Source organism: Centroberyx gerrardi, chromosome 9 (assembly GCF_048128805.1).
Source record: "Centroberyx gerrardi isolate f3 chromosome 9, fCenGer3.hap1.cur.20231027, whole genome shotgun sequence".
NCBI lineage: Eukaryota > Metazoa > Chordata > Actinopteri > Beryciformes > Berycidae > Centroberyx > Centroberyx gerrardi.
The window spans coordinates 21,176,550-21,201,350 of record NC_136005.1 but is presented as its reverse complement, the minus strand read 5'-3'; the positions used below and the strand labels follow the sequence as shown (position 1 = coordinate 21,201,350).

The 24,801-nt window shown below is 43.2% G+C and overlaps 1 protein-coding gene across 1 annotated transcript in view; it reads left to right on the top strand.

Moving 5' to 3' along the window:
* The first annotated feature begins 7,523 nt into the window (after positions 1–7,523).
* The window catches only part of gmds (GDP-mannose 4,6-dehydratase), a 121,638-nt gene continuing 104,360 nt past the window's right edge, over positions 7,524–24,801 (top strand). Inside the window, exons 1-4 of the mRNA XM_071918403.2 lie at positions 7,524–7,724; positions 18,501–18,545; positions 19,606–19,693; positions 20,529–20,638. Of these exons, the coding sequence (XP_071774504.1) occupies positions 7,629–7,724; positions 18,501–18,545; positions 19,606–19,693; positions 20,529–20,638 (339 nt within the window). The 5' untranslated portion in view covers positions 7,524–7,628. The remainder of the gene's footprint in view (positions 7,725–18,500; positions 18,546–19,605; positions 19,694–20,528; positions 20,639–24,801) is intronic.

Sequence of the window (24,801 nt, the reverse complement as noted above, 5' to 3'; positions counted from 1 at the left end):
ACAGGTAAGAATATCAGCCAACCAACATCCTTAGCAATGCAGTTATCAGTCTCAAACTGTTTTGAATATTATCTGCCTAGCTACCAACCTTCCTACCTACTCCCTCTCTTTTCTGTTTCCCTTCCAGAAGGACTGTGAGGCCCTCAGCATGCCTTTTGACAACATGGGGCCTCGGTGCCCAACACTGGACCAATGCTGCTGTACCTATATAGCTACTGGATAACTACTCTCTGCCTTGCATCCTCACATTAGCTTAGCACCTACAGCCCGCCGTTCTGCCCCGTAACAGAATAGTGTGAGCAGCAAACAGGAAGTCACCTCTGACCTTTACCACTGGAGTGACACCACCTCTACCTCCGAGGCACAGACCGTCTGCCAGCATGGTTACTTTACTGTATAGCACAATTACTTCAGATTGAATTGGTGATGACGTTATAATTCTATGGCATGTAATTACCTGCCAAGGCAAAAGAGTGATCACATCAACCTGTATCACAGTGGTGAATCTGAAACATTATAGGCAAAAGGCTCTGGCCTGCATTACTTGTGATTTCTACATTATATAACCCTATTTGGCCACGCCATTCATGCATGTCACTGTGATGGTAAAAAATGACAAGTGTCAGCGATGAAGCCACGTTTCCTCAAATGGAAAATCATTGGTTTAGCATCAACCAACATCGATAAGATTGTTTTTCTTCTGTACAGTGGCTCCTTCTAAAAGTGATCCGTTTCTTTCATGTTGTCCCAGTTTGTTGCATGCTTTGCACTTTATGGCCTATTTCTCTGAGATTCAGCAAACAACTTTAAACAAAATATAGACTGAATGCTACTATTTAAATAATATATTTTTTTGTGAATACAGAATTCTTCTTACATTTTATAAACAAGTCTTATAAGTATATTATTCTTTCTCCAGTGTAAAGTAAAAATACATTTTGAACTTGGTTTCCATCAAGAGTAGCTCTGCGTTGGACTCAAGCCCCGATCATTTTATTTGTATATAACACAATGCTACACACCCTCATTCCCCCCAAAAGAGAGACTGTCTCAATCACAGGATACTTCCCTGGTTCTTCCCTGTTGCCATATATGGCCCAGATTGCTGGTACATTTTTACTGTAGCCTGCGTTGCCTTCTGTATGCATACGTGCCGCTAGCTCGCCTTTGCTTCGGCAGTTTGGAGTAGCCCTCTCACCTTCCATGAAGGCATAACGAACAACAGAACACTACCTATGATCCAATGTTTATGACAGAAGTTGGTTCTTATGTTCATATATTATACTGGTTCAACACCAGACTGTACTTGAAGTGCAAAGCTTTATTCAAGATGGGTTATTGTTTCAGGAGAGACAAACGGCATTTCAGTTAGTTATGCACATATGTGTAAACGCACAGGTCAGTTTTACAGTGAGCCAACAACAGAGCGTCGGAGATATCGGTCTGTGCAGTATTGTATCATTGTTGTATTGTCACAAGTTGGATGACTATTAGTCACTCAGTTGTTGCCTATTAGTTTTATCTCCTTTTACCATTTGAAAGTGGAAAAGCTTTGTGATTTTGGATACTTGTTTATTTGAATTTATGATACTTTTTTTTCAAGTTTTCTTGTGTAATGATGATACAGAAATAAATGTAGAAAACAAACAAACAAATAAATAAAGTAAATCGCACTAGGAAATCATTTGTAATTCAATGTTTGTTGGAATGCATTTCAACAGAAAGTTATACAAGCAAGTAGACAGATTCCCTCAGAAGTTATTCAGTATACAAAAAAAAGTTATCCAGTATACCACTAGAGAGCAGTGTTGTACACATGGCAAATGTTAGAGAATTGTACAACAACTGAAGAATTGATTTAGTTCAAGTCCATCTTTGCATAATTTTTGCCTCCCCCTTCAGATCCATGTGATGCATACAGATGAGGCAGCCAGTTCTGTCCTGTTTGCATGCGGCCCTATATGAACTCCCTCCCTGCATGGCTGGGCTTAATGCCCGTGCTTCCAGTCATTAATGCACCGCCACTGGAGCACAGCACCTGGGGGCATCATCACATCACACAGTCAGGTGCTAAACACCAGGCTCCAAACCTCATTTAGCAACTGAGATCCCAGTGTATTCCATTCAGTTTCGTTCACCTGTAAAAACAAACCCCTCCCAGCGCATGGTGAGGGGTTCTTGGCTGTTTAGGAGAGAGAGAGAGAGAGAGAGAGAGAGAGAGAGAGAGAGAGCAAGAGAGAGGGAGAGAGAGAGAGAGAGAGGTCTGGTCTGGCGGGTCAAAGTAAAGGTTTTTTCGGAGAAAAATGAGAACAGCAGAACAGCAGACAGTTGTGCTACACAACTAGTTTTACATATATATAAAGAGATAATGGACTGTAGAGCTGGATTTACACACAAAAAACTCTTTATATGCACCTTTTTATTTTTTCATATTTTTTTCATTCTACACAGGAAAAAAATCAAATTCCATGTTTTTTTGTTGTTTGTTTTTACATATTTTTACAGCCAACAAAATATCAGACTGGTCTGACAAATTGAACTTTTTATATTTAAATACAACCTTAGAAGCAATGAGAGGCTATGTGAATGGGAAGGGGAAATCTAGCTCCATCCCCAAATTTAATTGGTCAACATAAACAATTTCACTAATTCATCTTAATGAAATCTTCATGATCTGTTTATTACTAGTAGAATTCCTGTAAAATATACACAGAAACACATGCTTTCTATTCACCAGTAATGGGATAAGAAGCACAGAAAATGGTACAGAATGGTTCTCACCACTGAGCGCTAATATATTTGTTTAAGGCAGATGTTATAGGACGGAGGCAGATAGAGGAAACAGATTGAATTCTCCCTTTCTCTGCTCTCTTTCACATTCACACATCACACTCCTTGTCATTGGTTCACTGGTTATCTGTCTTTTTGTAGGGGAAGTCATCATAAACACACACACACACATTCACAGTTCAAGGAAAATTGCTCACAGTTGAAAGTTGATGTGATTTTTTTCTGCATCCACGCACAGGCCTTCACTTGACTGAAATTGAAGAATGTTTTAAGGGGTGATTCCAGTCTGTGGGCAAACGTCCTCCATGCCCCTCCATGCACCTGGACGCAGGGCTGGAGCGAATAGAAAACAGACACCCGTGTGCTGAGGTCAGAGTTGAGTGTAGCCATGGGAAACGCTGAGAGACGGGACCTGCCAATCACCAGCATGATGTCAGTACCCCAGGGAGATGGGTAGTGTGAGGGTGTAGCGGGTTGGGGTTGGATTGGGGTAGCTCCACTACACTCCACTGTCAGCATACTAAACTGTTATATCAGCATGACCTGAGCTAAATCCACTTAGATTCAATGGGATTCTTCTGAGTCTAGAGGTAGACGCCAATAGTAAAGAAAAATCACCAAGCCAGCCAGCAAATAAGGACAATCGGATATAATCTCTCTCTCTCTCTCTCTTTCTTTCTCTCTCTCTCGTTCTCTCTTCTTTCTCTCTCTACAACTGGTAGTGAGATCAGACAGATAGGTGACAGTCTGTCAGACACACAGTAATGTGAGCCAGAGAGCGAGATGGTAATGGAACCTCAGAAAAATATTGTGTATGAGTGAAAAACAAGCAAATTTGCTGGAACATGTATTACATATTGTCAGCAAAGTCTTATTTAAATTCATTACAATTTGACAACAATGTTATGCCAATATATTAGTCAAACTCGCAACTGAGAATCATGTTTTTATGAAGATTAGTGCCAGTGCAAAAACACATCTGAGTTGTTGGCAGATTATGGGAGGCACACAGCAGGAGTATTTTTGTGTGTGTGTGTGTGTGTGTGTGTGTGTCATGAACAGGCTTTCACTGAGACCACAATACAATTACAATGCACCCACTGATGTTAGCTTTGCCTTGTGTGTATCTCGTTCTACCAGCGGGGCAGGAATGTGGTGGTGTGTGAGAGAGTTAAGGACAGGTTTGCATGCACACGAGCACAAATGTGCCTCATATGGGATCTGACTGCCATTGGTTTCATTGCACACTGGTGTAGCCAAGCATTGTCCTTTCCTGGGCCTGTGGGGGCTGCGGCCTGGAAGGGCGAACAGTATCGGCCTCCAGCGCCGGTCACAGGCCCACACTAGAATGGTGAGAAACTCAATTTGAGACCAGAGAGAAAGGAATGAAAACACACACACAAGCACACACACACACACATGCATGTACCCCACATACGCACACTGCCATTGGGGATCAGAACAGAATGAAAACCAGCTGGTTTGTGCTAAATCTTAAGACAGCAAACAGAGCTGAGGATTGTCCCAGGACACAGAGAGAGACCAAAATAGTAATGGTTAGAGAGCTTAGATAGGATTCTCAATGGGTCACAGCATCACAGTATTATAATTACACCTGATTTTGTCTGGCTATGATTAAAATAGCGAAAGTGCAGCTTTCTTGATTCTGTATTAAGCTTACTCAAATGGCTGAACTTCGGCATATAGTTGACGCGTGACTCAAAAAAAAAGGCTCTTCACTCCACTTTACTTGTTTTACCGTTTACTTAGAATATGCAAATCAAACAAAGGGATGGGATATAAGCAATATTTATCAGATCAATCAATCTATCTAGAAACAATCAAATCTATATACAAAATAGAAATAAAATATATTCTAACAAGAAATGGCTCTTACAAATAGTATATAGAATTTGGCTTAAATCAATTGGACAGGTCAATTCACCCTAAAAAAAAAAGCCTAAATAAATGCACCAAATAATATATATTTTACTATATATCTTATTCTGCGTCCTGGGAGGTCAGAGGTCAGAAGGGGGCGAGGAGGGAGTGACCGCAGCAGGGTGCAGAAGCAGGATGCAGGACTGGTTCAGCAAGCTGTATCTGTAACATACAGGACAGGGTGTGGTGGGCTCTCCACAGCTCTCTCTCTTACACCGCCCCTCTCCTTCTCTCTCGCTCTGTCTTGCTCCCTCCCTCTTTCACGCTCTCACACACACAACAAGTGTGTGAGGGGTAAAGTTTTCCGCACAGCAGTAGACACACAGCGAGACTCAAATACCCAGAAACACACAGCGAGACACCTGTAGGCAGAACAAGGGAAGAGAAGGGGGAAAAAAGCCTCAGGCGGTGTAATGGAGCTGTGTGTTGTTCTCTTTTGATCAGGCAGGGTGGATGACCAGACCGCTGTGGTTCTCAGGACCCCAGGCAGTTGTTTTTTTTATTTGGAAGGCCAATAAGCTGATGTTTACATAAGACTGTAATGGAATCACACCTTTCATCATGCTGTGCACTCTGGGAAGCCAAGCAGTGAGAGAGCGCTTTCATAATGCTACTGACACTCACTGCTGGAGCAGATGTTTTCATACCCGGTCAAATGTACTAGAACAATAAGGGATTAGGAGCTAGTCTGAGTGTTTGATTGCTCCTGTTAAGATAGTGTCTCATGTGATATGGTCATTCTTGTGAAATTAACTCCTCTCTCAGGGACAATAGATCAAGTTCTGTTCTTGAAATTGTATTCATTTTGGCCTACTGACAGGCCAGTGCTTTAATAAACTTAACAGTTTTCATTGGGAGTGAAAAGTAAGGCATTATTCCTCACTAAAATAAAAGTAATGGTGAGCCAATATGTCTGTTCTTCATGTTGTGAATGGGCCAAACAGATGTGTCAATAACACTGCCTTGTCTGTGCTATCTAAACAGGACAGAAGAAGAGTTTTGCAGGGAAATGAGGGCTTATGATTTATAGCTCATTTTCATTTCTGTGTGTGTGTATGTGTGTGTGTGTGTGTGTGTGTGTGTGTGTGTGGTTACGTCTTTCTCTCTCTCTCTCTCTCTCTCTCTCTCTCTCTCTCTCTCTCTCTCTCTCTCTCTCTCTGTGTCTGCCAGTGGTTGCCAGGTTGATCTTACAAATATGACTTTGCATATAACAGATGCTTTTAGGAAATCATCTGTGATCTCAACATCTGCTGTTTACAGCAACACAGGGAGCAATGAAACATCCTGCTAAAAAGATACTGCATAAATCATCAGCTGAAGGCTTTTATTCACTAAAGACACTATTTATACTACAAGGATAAAATAATCATCTGACATTCATTGCTAAAAAAAAAAAAAAAAAAAAGAAATGCAGAAAATGACATTTTCCTGATGTCACTATTGTGTAAGCAAGGGATTTAAGATAGCTGATAATTTAAATGATATTCAATAATGAATTTGTATTTTCTATAGGTCTGCTCATTTTAAGGAGATAAGGTGAATGTTTTTTATATGGTGGATATTTCATTTTGGAATAGAACTCTTCAATTGTTATTGTGATTTTAATTTCCGCTACTTCTAGATCTTCTTCACAGACCTTTTTACACCCTATCAGCTAGAATAGCAACAGTATGTGTTCTCGTTTCATCCAGCATCCAAGAGACTCACATTTCACTGCTATGGTTTTCATGGATTGTCCTTTCATTCAGTGACAAATATGTCACCTTGTTTTAAGCTGTAACTGTAGTTCCCCCTGGGCCAATCCGTTTTCAAATGCTGGGATGCAGCGGTGAGATGCATCATTCCCCCAAGTTTTGGTAAAATCCAACAAGTAAACAAACATTGTAGCGTCCACTGTAGGCCAATCAGTGCAATCTCCACAGCCCCTGTCTTGAAGCAAATAAGAGCCTAAATCTGAACGCACACAAACGCACTTTCAAATACTAATGTTTGAACAATCTAAACGAAGAGTCAACAAGGCTGTATCACTGCGAAGTCACTCACAGCCTCAGGTCTGTGCACAGACACTCTGGGTTGAGACTTAATCAGCTAAGAAAAAAACAAAAAACACAGCAATGATCATTTATCACCAAAGATAACATATTTAATGGATTACCACTTTAATTATTCTGTGGATTAGCTCTTTAGTAGGCATACCTACTTTAATTGTTTCCTTCTTTATTCATTGTTCATTTATTGCACATATTTTTATTTAACGTATGAAGCATTTTGTTGTTCCGTTTTGATAAGCATCGCCTAAATAATGGCTATTACCATTATATTATTATTATGACTTATATATAATTGCCGAAAACAGAAGCGAGAGCGCAACGCTGAAAAATTCTCGAACTTGCTATTACAACCATAATTCCTATCACTTATATTTTAAGTTAAATTGGTTACATTTTTAAGTTAAATTGGTTCATTGGAGTAAAGTCTATCTCCGTTAGTTAGTTAGTTCGTTATGGCTAAAAACGATGTCCACCTAATTTCATGGAAATTTCATGGGATATCCTACTAACAGACAAACTATCAGGACCTCCTCGGGGGAGGTAATGATAATGCATAATATCTTAAACATGTTTAATAATGAAAATGAAGTTGCCTTTCTGTCTGAATCCTCTGGTCGGCGCTGTGTAAAACAGAGTGACACCCCATAGACAAGCTCCAGTCTTTAGTGAAGTTTCCTCTGCTCCTCATACTTGCCCTCTTTCCATTGGCTGGTTCGCAGCCACTTCCTAGTACGTCACTTGTTAGTGTAGTTTGGTTTACGGATGCTCAGGCTCGTTGTGACTGAAACACAGGCGTTTTTGCTCGGCATATCGGTCTGTGTGCAGCACATATCCAGTCGTTGAGCCATGGCCCAGTGCACCGAGCCGTCCGGGAGCCTCGGGGTGAACGGAGAGCTGAAAAAGCAGAGGAAGGTGGCTGTCATCACGGGCATCACCGGACAGGTAACGTTACAGCTCAGTCAGCATCCACAGTGGGGATGAATGACTTGCTCCACGGATTGGGAGGCGATAAAGTAGCAAAGCTTAGTGTCCAACGCCTTTTCACTGGCCCTTTCTTGTGGAAAAACCATAGTTCCTCCACCTGGGCTTTGTTGGAAGACGTGTGTTTTTCATAAATCTCGTTAGCCTCTGCAATAACGTTACGTGCTTGTGTGTCGGATGCAGAAGCCTCATCTCTGATTGTCATTCTGGATTTCACACAATGCAAAGCTAAACACGGGAGCAGGCCTAGCATCTCTTGGTCATAGTTCAAGCTGCACTGTTCCCTTATACTGAAGTCTGCAGAAGTTGTTGTGGCAAAAATAGTTTCTATTAAAAAATGTGATTCCCCTCTCGACCAGGGATAGGCTATAAAAAAACCCCCCAAATCATTTAAAGTAACCTGCCCAGTTGCCTGTCATGCTTGTTTCAACACAAGCATCCATTGAGTCCACCAGGTTACACATTCGACTACTTGCCATTTAGTTAACTGCAGTTCACACAAAGCCAGGGATTGTTTTTTAGGGTAAACAAATTTTGGCACAACACCGTCCTTTAAGTCCCTCAGTCATCATTCCATCCATGAGTATATTAATATCAGTAATAATTCAGTTATACTCGATGCCAAAGGAAGGGTCTAGGTAGACCTATAGCAGAGTAATAACATTAAAACTAATGGTGAGATGAAAGATGTGATGAGATGTTTGGAGAGGTTGTGTATGTGTGTGTGTGTGTGTGTGTGTGTGTGTGTTCAGCCCCCTGTCAGTCCATATTGTCCACATATCCAGAATAGAATAGAACAGAAGCAGGCGACACTGGAATGAAAAGTGGAGGGTGAAGAAGGTGACTGATGTATTGATGTATGTAAGGGAGAGGATGATAGTGAGTGAAGAGAGAGGCGTGTGGGTGGTTGAGTGGAGGCCGTTGTCCATTCATACCTGTTGCCCTGCCAAGGTTAATCTCATCCTTCCTCCAGTCATGTAAGTCACAAGTCATAGGGTCCAAGTCATAAGCAAGTCAAGTCAGACATAAGGTTGTAGTCAAGTCAAGTCAAGTTGAGTCAACTTTAGTTTTGCTTTTAGAGTGTATGGTACAGTGCTGAACAATATATTGAATTCAAACGAATGTTATATGAAAGAATACAACATTTTTAATTGCAAAGGTTTGCAACATGGGCATTTTGAATCAATTTCTATAAGACACACAATCATTGAGTGAAGTAGAGAATGGCAAGTGCCTGGTAGACATACTTTCTTCAAGCCCCAAAACACTAAATCTGTAGACCTATCAACCTGCATCACACATAGTACAAAGTACTGTTGATACTGGTGGCTAACACTCCTACACAGTAAACAGTGTGTGTACGTGCTCACAGATGCGCAACTACGTTATCACCCATTTCCTACCGCCTGGGCACAACCCGGCATTGTTTGACCATTTTAAAATGACGTGCCGACTCCGACTGTGAGCCAGGTAACATCATCACCTCTGCTCAGTAGCTTGCAGCTGTGTGAGTGAATGAGACAGGGAAACGGAGCAGACTGCAATGAGCAGTAAACAAGATAAATACTGCATACTGAACCTTGTAAGGTCTTGTTCTATTATAATTATACCCTCCAATATAGCAGACTATATTGAACAAACTTAACTGCATTCAGTGCATTGTCAGGAACCCTTTTTCTGAACAGGATTTATGAATTTATTACACTGTCATAAATCATCTATTGAGACGATGATACACAGGCAACATGTCGAGGCAACACAGATAGATAATTTGATGGGTAAAATGGGAAAAACTGAAGATACATTAAAGATGCACTATTAGATTTAATAAGAGGCAAGATGTCTTATCTAAAAATATACCTGTATTTTCAGAAAGGGGGGTGCGGTTGAGAGGAGCGTCCCATCCCTCCTAATTGAGACCCTGTAGATTTGCCCTGTTTGCCCAAATGAAATGATGGTGTTGTACATGTACACGGATATGTACACATGTTCTCTGCTCACAAGAAGTGACAAACTGAACATTAAGAGCGAAATACAAACTGTCTCCTCAACCGCAGTGAGCAAGTGCTCCGTCCAGAGAAAACTGGACTGACCAATGTTAAATCTTCTGCTTCTCCCATTCCTTAAAGCAATTCCACTCCTGCCAGCTGCTAAACATGAGTGTACTGTGTGTTGCTGACATCAAGTTACATTATTTCTGGATATTGAAGTTAAAGTTTTTCAGTTATCACTCGCTGCCATTTGGAGCCACCGATATGCTGTTGTCTAGTGTAGCTCTATGACATACTGTATTATTTTACGATACTTCTTTATTCCTTAAAGTACACTGAGCACATCTCACGTTTGTTACTGTCAACAACTATTATCACCACTGCAAAGGCTAGTTAGGCTAGTTCTCAATGGAGAAACTAGGTGTGGTGCATGACCGTGTCAGAAGCTGTATGGCTCAGACAGGGATGAAGGATGGCAGGTTGGCTTTGCTGTGACATTTATAGCTGTGACTTTATGCTGCAGCTATGATGTTAAACATGCCCCATGTTTGAGATGCTGCACGCTCAATGTGGCGTTCACCTAACGGATTTGCTCATAATATGAACAGAAAATGTGGACAATGGATGGAGAGGAGTGGCAGCTGGGCAGGACAATGGGCTGCATGTATGTACTGAGCAGATAGCAGGTTCTGTGTGTGAAAGGTGCTAGTGAGTGTGACGAGTGATGAGGATGTCAGAGATGTTTACTACCAGGTTAACCTCATTGTTTTGTCTGAATGTGCGGTTTCTTGCCCTGCAGGTTGGTTAGTTGTGTCATCATGATATCTATAGGCAAGGACAGCACCCATTTTTTACTCTGTCATCACCAGCCTGAGTCCATTGAGTATTAGGATTACAAACTGACAATGAAACATATTTTTTCTTTCTCTTGGCTGTCATTTTGATTCAGTGGGGATAAGTGTAGTAAAAATGTTAAAAATGTTGTAACAGGAAGAATGTCCAAGACACACCTTTCAACTTTCATAGTTCATCTTCCTTCCTGCAGTTATTCCTCATTCACAGTTTTACCTTCATTTATGGACAGGTGTTTATATCAATATGTATTTGGCCTCTGACTGGGTCCACGCTAAACTGTCGCTATGTAACCAGGGTATGCTAAGTCTCTCCTTACATTTTCAGTCTCCTGTGGATTTAGTCAGTTGAATAGAGGATCAGTGCAGGGAGTATCCTGTATTTGCATTTATAGTTCAATGGCAGTTTAAATTTCATCTACCTAGGACCAGGAGTAGGCTGGTGTACAGCAGTGGAAACACTGTCTGTAAAGACTTCTCTCACTTTTCTCTCCATCCCTCACACTCCTTGCGTGTGTGTGTGTGTGTGTGTGTTTTCAGTGGCAGCCATGCTAGCTATTTAATCCTGCTTCATGGCCATCGCTAAGTAAGTGATTCTGTGCCAGCTGATCTTTAGAAAGCTTGGCATCTCACCATAGTGATGTTACTGAGGACAGTATTACACATTTACAGCATTTCTAAGTCCTTGAGAAATGGTAGCAACATGGCACTCATAGTACAACCTGGCCAAGCTATTTGCATCACTGGCTCTGTGTGTGTGTATGTAGATAAGTGTAAGTGTATTTGTGTGTGTGTGTGTGTATGTGTGTGTGTGTGTGTGTGTGCATGTGTATATGTAGCCAGTGTGCTGGTATGCACATTCAGGAGAGTATAAGATGTCTTTGGGAGATGATTTGCATCAGAGATGTAGGGAATAAGCAGAGACTTGGGGAATGTTTTCCGGTATAAGGGAAAAGTTGTCAGTTGACCATTCCCAGAATGCATCCCTGGAGAGACAACTATCCCAGGTCTTGGAAAGTCATTTTCAACGTCTCGCATTCCTTCGTCAAGCAGCACTCTCCCAAAGCTCCTTCTCCCTCCCCCCCCTAACAGAAAACAAAGAATAACAGTGTTATTTCATTTTTATTCTGCTGGTCATGGTGATATATCTGGCTCCTAAAGGAATTGTAGGATACTGAGAGCCCCTGTGCTGATGCAGAAGCCCCATACAGGAGGCAGGCATCTGGTTAGACCATCTCAGAAATATGGGGGTGGCTCCCCAACACCAGCCGGGCCACAGGGTCGCAGCGATGCCATAAATCGCTAGGCTAACTACTGTTCATAAATTGCAGGGCAGCACGCTGCTTAGTCTGAATATTAGACTGCTGTCATTGGGTGAAGTGCCGGGGTCAGAGGGTGTGAGTTATGGGAGACCACCTGAGTGCCAAGGCTGAGCTGGGCAGGGGCTCTGGCTGATACCACTGCTTTACGATCCGGGGTTATGAGAAGGACAGGTTCGGCCTCTCTGTTCGACAGTAAAACTTTACTTTGGCTTTGAGCTTCTCACTTCTTTCTTCGGCTTGTCTGGCTAGGAAAACAACAGTGTGTTGTGATACACCCCCCTCAAGCTGTTTGATGTGCGTCCTACAAGCCCCTTTTCTTGATCCTTTGTTGGCATTTGATACACTTCTCTCAGCCCCTCCCCGCCTCCTTCCACCGTTTCCACTAATAGTCACACAGGATAGGGTCTGTCTGAACGCCAGCAATAATAATCATAAAGCTAAGAATCCGTGCACACATCTCCTCTGTCGCTCATAATGGCTGCTGATGACTTCTGATGGCTCCTCCAAGGCTGATTCCCCCTCCGAATGAAGTCCGCATGTCTGGTAACTTTCAGTTGGACAGGAAGAGTGTCTTTTTTATGTAGTCATCTACAGATGTAACCTAAGCTTTTGTTATTGCTAAGAGGGTGAGCTAAGTTTATAGTATACAACTGAACTTCAAATGCTCAGCCTATACGGTATATCTTCAGTTTTTTTTCAGCAGTTTCATAAAATGCCAAATACTTAACTTAGTGTCACAGAATTTGTAGCCGCTACTTCACAGGTCTTGGCTCTTGGGTTTCGAGCTTTAGATGAGTTGTTTAAGTCGTTTCTACAGTTAATCAAGATCACAAATACTGATTGGACTGCCTAGGTCTACTGCCTAGGTATGCTGTAGCATAAATTGACTAGTCCTCGCCCTTAAGTAGTCACATGGTCAAACTGGTCTCATAGATGCCATACGTAATGTGTGTTGGCCCAAATGGTCAGTCGTTCCTTACATCCTTACATCCTGTCATGAATCTGTCCATTTAGAGAAATGGGGATAAGAATAGCTTAGGTATATTCGTTGCAACAGTAGTTGTGTCTGTGATGTGTGTCTAAGTGTGTGTTTGTGTGTGTGTGTGTGTGTGCGCACATGCGTCTGACTCCCCACTGAGAGAAGTCATAAAGTCATGTATTTCCTGTGTGCAGAGGAAGCCCCTTCAGAGCTGCTGATTACAGAAGCATATTGATAGCAGGGAGCTCTGTACGCGCTCACTCATTTGTTACAGTGACACGCCTGAGTTGGCCTAAAGTACGGGGGAGAGATTTGGACTCCTCTTCATGCAGCACACCAAATGTTCTTAGGATTTACTGTGTGTGTGTGTGTGTGTGTGTGTGTGTGTGTGTGTGTGTCTGCGTGCGTATGTATGTGTGTGTGTGTATTGCGGTCTCTGATTACAGCTTCATTAAGCCGTATCAGGCCTAATTGCAGGCCAGTGGTGTGCTTGGCAGCCTCTGCCTGTGGTCTAAAGAAAGCACATTAAAGTGATTCATTTGTAGCTTACACACAATGGCAAATAAACACGCTCTGTAAGCACATACAGCCATGAACACCGTGCTTTCATAGATACACATGTACGAACGCATGCAGACACACAGACTAGGCCTGTTGGACTCGGTAAGAAATACGTTCCATTAGGCCGCCTAACCCTAATTAGGACTCTAAGGTTACAGAACTGCCTTACTGCTATCTATTATGGGCAAAGACCCTGTTAATTCACTCTTCCACCAGCAGGGGGTACCAAACTAACAGTCTGGGGTTTTGTCCAAAGGCATCACATACACCCCCCCCCACCCTTCCCTTCTCTCTGCCTTGAGGGATGACAATGTTTATAGTGACAAATTGAACATAATCACTGCCGGTGTGTCATGCTAATGTGTTGCTCAGCCACACTGTAAAGGCAGCACAGCGCTAGAGGAATGTTGATAAGTTGGAAGAGGAGAAGCCGAATTACAAGACTTTGGCGTAGATAGCTTTACCGTGACACACACACACACACACACACACACACACACTGCCACCTTCTGATATTTATGCTTATCCATTCTCTTAATGAAGCCACCCAATGATGATGTGATAATGATGATGATGGGAATGGTGATTGGAGCTAATGATAGCACTTGTGGGGGTGGGGTGGGGGGAGACAGGGGGGTCAGTTCTGATGAGCTAACATTGTTAACATACTTCAAACACATGGATCGATTTAGTCTAACATCAACCCTTTCTTTCCTTTTTTTCTCTGTCTCTCCTTCACCCTTTCTCTATCTCCATCTCCTCCTCCTTTCTCTCCCTTCCCCTTTCTCTATCTGGCACCTCCTTTATTCCGCCCCAACCTCTGTCCATACAGGAGAGTGTACAGTGTACAGTGTAGTTCCTCTTAAAGCTTTGGGCAGGCTTTGCCTTTAACTGTGCTTTTATATTATGTGCTTTATTGTGTTTTATTGATTTTTTTGTTTTGTTTGTTTTTTTACTATGTGATTTTATTGTCGTGGTCAGGCTTATTTCCAGTTAATGCTACTGTTTGGCAGGACTTACCTTTCATTATGCTTTTATGTGTTTTTTTTTATTGATTTTTTTTTTCCTATGCCATTTTATTGTTAGGGTACAGCTTCAATTAATGATACTGTTTTATACATCATATATGATTGGCAGGATATATATGATTTATTTTTACTATGTGATTTTATTGTGGGTTCTTACTGGAAACCACACACACACACACACACACACACACACACACACACACCGAGTAAAGTTTTCCAAATCGAACAGTAAAGTTTGAATTGAATTATAACTCCCCAAAGGGACTGTTGGAACCATGTACACCATAGGCTTTTTAGCAGCTTAAAAAAAATTCAATTTTTACAATTATGAGCTCACACACGGCCTCTTGTTTTCTGTTCAGTGGTATTAGGGTTTTCACACCTGTACCTGTGTAGTTGCCTTTTGCACAGCTCTTGCGCCCCCTGCAGACAAGCCTGTCCTACTGCGACCTTCTGGACTCGGGGGGGAATCCATAACACTCCAGTCACTATCACCTGGGATACTTGTCTCCTTTAGTATCACATTCAGGTGCGACAGACACTTAAACTCTTGTCTTGTTCTTTAAACATTTACCTCTTTACCTCCCTGATATTGAAGCAGACCACTGGTTTATGTTTGGTCTAGCTGAAGAGTAGAGTGATCATATTGTGTTTACGGCCAAAATGAGTCTTTGGGGAGTTTGTGGTATGGCATTGAACTGGCAGGTGAGCGTGCATTTGTGTGTGTGTGTCTTTGTGTGTACGAGTGTGTGTCCCTCATCCCTCCCTCCGCTCTGCGCCCAGCTCCCCATAACAGGAAACAGCGAGGTGAGGCCAGGGTTTATGGGCTAATACGGCCTCAAAGGAGCCTCTTGTTTTTAAACAGAGCAGCGGCTCTTCAGGCTTGTTTTCCATATTGGCCTGGCGTGGAACGCTTTGACCCTGGCACAGGGGCAGGAAAACATGACACTGGCCGGAGCTTTGAACGCCGTGGGGACGGGCGAGGGGTTGCCAGTGCCCGTGCCCATCATCCCCCTGGTTCGGCGGGAACAGGTCGGGCTTCAGTGCCACCCCACCGGCCAGAATGCTCAACCTGCAGTAGCCGAAAAAAAAAAAAGTCCTTCTTAACATGTCGTTTAATGGAGTATTGGGTCTTAAAATCCTTTCGTAAAACAAGTGAAACAAATCTGCCAACGAGCGGAGAGATCTGCCTTTCAAGATATTGACACTTGCTTCTTGAAAATTCCTGGAACAAGTTGAACTGCATTGGGAACAAGTGGAATTGCCTGCACCCTCGAAATATTTCACTTGTTTTTGAGAAAGAAATAGGTTTTAAGACTGAATATGAAACTAAATGACTTGTTTAGATGGGCATTTTTTTGCAGTGTGGACCTCACAGGGACCCGTGGTTCTCAGTTACCCACTCTGAAGCTTGGCCATTAGCCCACTTTCGTGCGTCTCATATTGAACTGAACTGAGAGATAATTTCCCTCCCTCTAGTATTACTAGCGGTGTTTCTGTTAACAATCCGTTGTCACCATATCTGCCTCTCCTTTCAGCTTATTGTTCTCCGTTGTGTCGAAGTGTAAAACTGCCAAGGGCCACTTTGTCGTCTTCACTCCGTGCCAGAGTAGGCCTAACTGTGTTACAGTCTTACTTAGCCCTAAAACATGACTGTCCCGGGTAGTGACTCTCGATTCCTGGGTGTCCTCCAACCTCCAGCCCGCTACCCTTCCTTCTCTGTTCCCTGCCCTCCACCTTGGCCGTCACCCCCAGACCTGGAAAGGAAGTATCGGGCTGGCATGCTGGCAGTGCGAGCGTACTGAGTGTATATATATGTGTGTGTGTGTGTGTGTGTGTGTGTGCGTGCGTGCACATATGTGAGGGGGATGGAGGGATGAATGCCTAGTTCGGAATGTTCCAGAGTGTTCCAGAATGTGCGGTCGGAAAGTCTGAGCAGGGAAAAAAGACGAAGAGTAACATGGGTGAGGGGAACAAGACCTTATTGACAGGGCTCTCAACCACACACACACACACACACACACACACACACACACACACACACACTCACACAAATACACGTACACACACACAGGTCCAACTTCTGCCCAAAGCTCCTGACTCATGTTAACAGTGTGGATGTTACACTTAATGATCCCAGTACTCACTACTCATCTCTGTGATTTCAGGAGTGTTGTGTTCAAATGCATTTTCAGCAGTCTCACAGCAACAGACTGAACTCTTACACCATAATCCCTGCGTAGCTCTGCTGAGCTGGGTTAGCTAAAAAAGGAGGACTCACACTTATGATTTTTGGGTTGTTTTAGACCAGTCATGTACATTCATGTGCCATAGAGGGCCGAGAGTATGCAGGTTTTCACCACACTAGCCGGTTTCACCAATTAGCACATCTTGAGCCAGAAACAGGGGAACTAATTAGTGTCAGGTCAGTAGAGGTTGTTTTATTGTGTTTTCGTGACTGTTAATGGTTTGTCTAACAGTGTTGTGGCCTGTCTCAGTACTTAGGAATTACACTTAACTTGCCAGAGGGAATGATGTGTGTGTCCCACTAGAGTGTCTTTCCTGCTTAATCTTTGATAATTTAATACCCGTATAATGTTTAACTTGTCAAAATGTTATCAAATTGTTGTTCTAAATGGGTCAAAAATGTAATACAACCCGTTAATGTAATAAATTGCTAGATAATGTAAAAACACATTATTGCATTAACCAGCAATTATTACTTTATTAGGGCTGTAACTTATCATATTTTTAACTGATAATGTCATAATAATACTATTGGGTAATAATGTAAAAACATGGGCTGTGGCATTGTTCTTATTCTTACAAGATATTCCATTACAAGTCAATATTATTATTACATCATCAGTTGAAAATATATTGCAACCCTTATGAAGTAATAATTAAAGTAGTAATGTAAGTAATTAAAGTAACATGATGCAATTAAGTTATCCAAGAATTACTTACATGAACAGATTTTATGACATTTTTGATCCATTTAGAGGGACATTTTATTCTATTTTGACAAGTCAATACATTATCTGACAGTCAGTTGCTACAATCAAAACAAAATCACAACAAAACAAAAGCAAAGTCAGTATCCTGTACACACGTATAGAGCAGGGCATCTTTTCAAAATTGTTTGCACCGATACGTTGAATTCTATACTGGTACCAAAACAGTACTTTTTTTAATACCTCTGTTGAATAAAAGCATATTATGGAATCTCAAATCCTCATTTTTTTTTACCATAATATAATTTTTGCCATTAGTTTTCCCAACTAAAAGAAATACCGTTTGAACTTGTGAAATGTTTATGTATTTTTTGTTCTTCACTTTAACAGTTTAAAATGCAGTTTTACAATACAAAAGAAAATCACACTTTGGTTTAATCAAAACTATCAGATTCAAGATCTTATAACTGTTAAAATTACGTAATAGCTTACATTTTAAATATTTAGAACTATGGCAACAATACTTCACATTTACAACTATTTCAAGAATATCAAGTGCTAGTAAATGCATTTATGTAAAATCCAGTTCAACATTTTTGCAGTCCAACACGGTACGGCGCTCTCGCCTCAAGTTAGCATTGTGCACTATGCATTAAGTGCCTCATAAGGTTCAAGGTGTTGCTGGACCTGGCAGTTATTTTCTTGTCACAAATGTTACAAGTGTTACACATGTTAGCCGGACCTTGAATTGTTTCTGCAACATTGTCTACTTACTTCAAGCAAAACAAGAGATGAACGTGTAGTGACACCTGGACAAGTTTGTTACCTAGCGAGCCAATCATCAGTCACTTTAGGTTTTTAGAACAGGCATGATGCTGATTGGATGAAACATTAACCATTAAAATACTGAACAATGGGACGTCCTGGTGGCTCAGTCAGCTAAGGAACATACCATGTACCTGCGATGTCCCGGGTTCGAAACCGATTTGGAACCTTTGATGCATGTCATCATGTCTCAGGTTTTAAAGGCTGCTTTTGTTTGTCGTTTCAGGATGGTTCCTACCTGGCCGAGTTCCTGCTAGAGAAAGGCTACGAGGTGAGAGAGACACCCAGACCACAGACTGAACAGCACCAAGGCTCCATCCTCTGGAAGCTTAGACACGCACACACATGCATGCATACACACACATACACAGATGAATGCAGACACTCATTACTGCCAACAGACACACACAGAGCAACATTCCCTCGATAAGCTCTATCCAGCCATAGCAGTGCGGCTGCACTGGAGGGACCCTGACGTAACGCTGCAGTCAGTTGAGTATGTGGAGTGACTCACACCTCACCCTGATAAGACCCTTTGTGTTGCCCCGGGCCTGTTAACCCCTGACCTTTTACCCCCGGGTCAGGCCATTAACGAGGAAATGGCTGTTATTATATGGCCGTACGAGTGAGGTCACTCACTTTCACCTGCTGCACGATGTGTTCGCAGGAGCCCAAAAAGTCAACATGGCCTCTCCGTGCGGAGGTTTACAAGCTGTTTCTGACCGAGTGGGACTACGTAAGGCTTCTGTGGCCATTTCACACCCATGAAAAGTGGGTATACATACTCACTTACAGACGCACACACACACACAGCTCCCTGGTTGTCATTGTGTTTTCCTGACAGTAGCTGAATGATTTCATTTCCCCTCAGATGTTTTAGCAGCAGCAGTATCCTCAGCCCCCCCTCTGCTCTCCTCTGCCCCCCTCTGCCTGGTCAACCCCACCATGGGCCGCCTGCCACAGAGACGGCAGAGAGGAAGTGGACATGTTCCAGGTTAGGGACGCTGGTGGGTGAGGGTGGGGGGTGTGTGGGGGGGCATGAAAGAGGGGCGCACAGGCAGGCAGGAAGTCCACAGTGAATAAAGGAAGTGAGGTCAGGGCACAGCGTCCGCCCAGTAATGGACTCCCTTGGATCAGGTCCTGTTATCTTCTCTGAGCAGAGCTTCCTCGCACCCCCGCACCCCCCCCCCTCCCCAGATCACGTAGTACAGGCAGCCCCAAATCACTGATCACAGGCACCATTAAAAACAGAGAGTGCAGAACAGGTTATATGGATAAATCTTCCTGTCCTGTCCCTCTGTATCCGCCCCTCCTGTCTCCTTTTCTCTCAGGTCCATGGCATTTTGCGCCGTTCCAGCTCCTTCAACACGGGTCGCATCGAACATCTGTACCAGAACCCCCAGACACACACCGAGGGCAGTAAGTGTCCCAACTGCACCGCTAGTGTCACGCTCATTCAAACTAAAGGGACAGATGTTTGATATCTTATATCTCTTAAATATCAAATAAATGTTTTGTTTTGTTGAGTTTCATTTTTATATTTAGTCGTGATGATTCTTAAGGAAAAAGATTAGTGCCTGTGAGGATTATTGTTGAATTGCATACATTTGAATTTGTCATGGTCATATTGAATCGTTGAATTCTTCGTTGATTTCTTAGTTCTATGATCTTTGACAGTTAAATGACTGATTGTGAACACGAACATTTCTGTCCCAAAGCCAGAATCTAGAGAACTAAGGCTCTTCCTGCGATATCACACATACATATGCCCACATGCAAGCACACACACACACACACACACACACACACACACACACACACACACTTACACATTTTTACATTTAAATTGTTGTACTCTACACCAACAGGCAGCAAAAAACTACTGACAAGAATTACAGGTACACCAAACATGTCTAACTTATTAGACTTATCACCAGGATCAGTTGGCTGGAAGTGTACTTTTACCATGTTACCTTTGGTTGCATGGACAAGGCAAATGTCAGATCTGGCTGATTCTGATCTGGGTGATTCTGTTTAAACAACAACTGCCAAATAATAATCTTGACTCTGATGTCGGAGATATGAGTCCTATAGTCAAAAACGATCTACTTAAAAATGAGACAGAGTGAATGAGTGAAGGTTTTAAAGTTTTTGGGGCCAAAAAAATGTGGATTACGGTAGAAACTAGTTGTGTTTGGGTGCTCTAGATGTGTGTGTAAGTGTTGTGTTTCGTGTGCGTCTCCCTCCCTGTCAGACATGAAGCTGCATTATGGCGACCTGACCGACAGCACGTGCCTGGTGAAGATCATCAACCAGGTCAAGCCTACAGAGATCTACAACCTGGGGGCTCAGAGTCACGTCAAGGTAGTGTGATCCCACACCACGTCTTTAACACTCTCACTGGACCTGTTATCAGTCAGCATTGAGTCACTTCACTTGGAATGCCAGAGAAGCACTATTACTCAAAGGTGCTACATGTCACATTTTGTCTTTCTTAAAATTAAGACCACTTTTCCCATAAACCCTGTTACAAAGAGGATGTTGCTACTTGACCCCCCCCCCCTTTCCTGGCGTCACTCCGCATATGTTTGTTTTGAAGAGCAAGAAGAAGGATAAGAGCCGATAACAGTCCTTGATAACAGCAGATATGTATTCCAGCAAGGTAAATTAACGTGAAGATGAAACTACGCAGTTAGAATAGAGGAACTGGAATAAAGATTGCAAAGTAAATATGGTTCTCCTTTTGGGCCGTAAAGCAATTGCTTATGCTGTAAAGTAATCCAGTAGATTCCCTGCGAAATCCGACCTGGTAGCACACAATGTAAAATCCTGTGTAGAGGCTGGTTGAGGCTGTCAATCTTCTCGCTGATGGTCTCGTTTGTTTATGGTGATGATACTACTGTACCAAAATTAATGTGGTAATGATTTATTGATCTTAAAATGCTACACATAGCACCTTTGATGAAATGCCTGTTTTCCTGCCCCTTCACCTGGGTTTCCACTATTGCTGCATGCAATCTTCTATTAAATGTCAGAGTCTCTCCTTATATCTTCAAATTCCATCATCAGCTCAATCATTATTCGTCAAATCCATTTGAAACTCACTGGATTCCAGTTCCTTCCCAAACGCAGTCTGTGTTTGAACGCAGAGTGCCAGTAGAATCGGTGTCATCACACCGAGAGAATACAGTCAGCGTTCCCTGCTACTGTGAATGGTTAACAGCGGATGATGTTGAAAGAGACTCTCAGTCCTGGGAAGTGAGCGGCTCATCTGGGGAGGATGCTGGAGCTGATGGGACAGGAAGCAGCGTTTCTCGGACGGGTCGGTCCGTGCCACAATGTCCCTTTTGTCTTGGAGCTCCACTGTGACCCCAGGAGATCCCGCTGTGCCGCCCCCTCCTCCCGCCCCTCCACGCTGGGATCTGACACACACTCAAGTCACCATTGATCTTCCTTTACCATGGCGGTTGGGGTGGGAAATGGAGCCAAGAGCTTAGTCAGATCAGAGGGTTTTTTTAAATTAAAACGCAACTACCCCGCTAGTCTGGTCAGGACTTCTATTAAATTCAGCCCAAAGTCTGACTCAGATTTGACCTGACCGAGCCAAATATCTCAGAAGCTGCCCATCCCATGAGTAAAACTGCGATAGCCCGGTCAACCTGCACATCACTAGGGTGTAGTATTGGCACATCTGCAGAGAGTGGGACAGTGAAAGAAAGAAAGAGAGTGGGAGCGAGAGGAGAGGGGAGAGGGGAGAAGAATGATGACTCCTCTCTCCACATCCTTTGTGGTCAGAGGCCATGACTCTGCTCCCAACCTCCCACATGGAGGATCATCCCTAGGCCACACACACACACGTATACAGGCACACGTGTACACACACACACACACAGTGACAGAAAATCCCTGTACCTGTGTGAGGCTTTCCAGTGTTTATTTGTTTCCACACCAATAACCCCGGCTCTGGTAGCTTCTTACCACATGCTGTACGTTCTGAACAGCTGAGCCCACTGGATTACTGGCAGCAGTGGTGTGGAGCAATTTCCAGTCTCTCCCACCACAGAGGAAAAGATCACTCACACCAGCTACTCAGCATCTCTCTTCCTTCCCACCAAACCCCTCCCCGCTGCCTCTGTCTACAAGAGGCTCCTTACAGGGAATCCCTCCTCAGGCCAGCTTGGTAATCAGACTTACCCAGGGAGCATGAGTTGTAGTATTGGTTTGAGATGGTGCGTGTGTGTTTGTGTCTGTGTGTGTGGGTGATGCCGGTTTCCGCTGGAGAGAGTCATCGCTGAGAACAGAGTGGAGGTTATGTCTTAATGCTGCAGGGGTGGAGGTGGTCAGGGAATAGGGGACGGACACTGGAGGGCTAGAGACGCAGCCAGCTGCAGTATCAAAAGACCAGCACACAAACAAAACCGAAGGGATTTTAGATCTCTCTCGCTATGTGACTATAACTCTAGAAGAGATATTACGGGATCGTTTTGATCTTTGTGCTCAAATAGGTGTTAGCTGGTGGAATTGGACGGACACTGATGATGAATAGACTGTGCTGAACACTACATCTTCTACTGCTATATGCAGTAAAGGCATCTTAGGCAACTAGCATTATCTCAAGAGTGAGAAAATGAGAGCATGTAGCAGCTTTGAAGCTAAATGGTAATATGTCTAAGTCTGCCAGTTTTGTGTAGATTGGTAAAATTTACAGAACAAGATACTGTTTTGAACTATCAGGGACTAATTTACCTGTTTTCATAGGTTAATACGATGGATGATGGGAAACTGTGTACAGCTAAAATTCACTGTGCAGCGGATGAATATGTGGGTACTCACCTGAAATAGTTCCAAAAATAAACTGTGGCTACATAAGTTGTATTAAGTTGATGATGACAATCTGCAGGCCATATAACAAAGAAAGAAACACTAAACCTTTTTATTCCTCAAAGGTCAGTCTTGTTACATTGGATAATGCTAGTCGCCTACTATCACATAACACCGTGTATGCTAAAGTGTTAGCATGAAGCACCAAAGCAAATGATCTAACAGGTTTTCATCTGTTCTCATCACTTAACGGGTAAGTTGACTAACAGGCCGATTTCCTAAACACTTGGTGTATTCCTGTAACCCAAAAAAATAAAAATGCAATAGCAATGAGTCATGAATTATGGATCTTCTACTAAGAATTGAATACGCTGGAAACTACCCTTATGAAATATGCATGAACGATGAACGCGAATGGAAGTGCTTACAGGCTGCTCATGATGATCTGTTAGGCATCTGAGGGTTCAACACGCTCTCATTGTGTTCTCCCACTGAAGCACTTCATAGGGAAGTCGTGAACAAAACCCCTCAACGTCCCTCTCCATGCTCTGTGTGTGAGTTCAACCACCTGCAGCTGTCGCCACACACACACACACACAGGGAGAAGGCCAGAGGGGAGCTGAATAGACAGGCTGAATTATTAACACACCTCTCTCATGATGGGGAAAATGACAGGTGGGAGGCCGGACAGGGAGACAGAGAGAGAGAGAGAGAGGGAGAGAGAGAGGGAGGGAGAGAGGGAGGGAGGGAGGGAGGGAGAGAGGGAGGGAGGGAGGGAGGGAGGGAGGGAGGGAGGGAGGGGGGGCGAAGGATGGAAAGAAAAAGCACCCGAGAAGGGGGAAAGAGTCTGGGGAAGTGAGAGGGGATGTATGTACCAGCGGTGGGTTTCCCACTTCATTGTTTTTGATGGGTTTTGCTTGCCTCCGTGAGTTGGCGAAGACAAACACACACGTTGTCGCGCGGAAGACGGGGTTTCACACACTTCCTTCATCCATATCCTTTATTATCCGCATCCAAACTCCCCCTCAGAAAGACTTATCATCATCCCATTATCTTCTTTCAGCTCTCTCTCTCTCCTATCCCTTGGTCTGTCCCACATCCGGGCTTACAGAAGCTCCCACGCCGGAGCCACACACAGGATTTAACACGCCTGTTTCCCTACAAAGCTCAACACTGTTTGCTTGGTGTGTTGATGCGTTTATAGGCCTAAAGCAGCCATTGTACAGGTTGCCAGCGGTTTACTCATGTGCACGGTAATACTCCCAATTACCACAGTTTGTGGACATGTTGTGTAATCTATGTAACTTGTTAAATAGTTGTGTTGTCTCCCTGTGTGTTGTGCAGTAGGATGCAATGCGTAGGCAGACAATATTGCAGCACACCTTTAACAGTTGAGTATGCAGGTTTTATAGATTTACAGATATTTCCCCCATTCTAGTACACAAAAGGATAATGTGTAACTCAGAGAGAGAGAGAGAACGCGAATGTGAATGATGAGTGGTCTCTTCTCCTTTACAGCCCATTGGCTGGGTTTACTCACTCTTTGATTGGTGTTTACATTACTGCCGTCCAATCAGCCCTCAGTGGCACGCTTGCAGCGCAGTGTGTGTACCACACTGGGATAAAGACTCGCCTGGAATCAAATTAGCACATTCCCCACTGAAGTGTGTGTTTTCTGTCTCTTAGGACTCATTAACTCTGTGTAT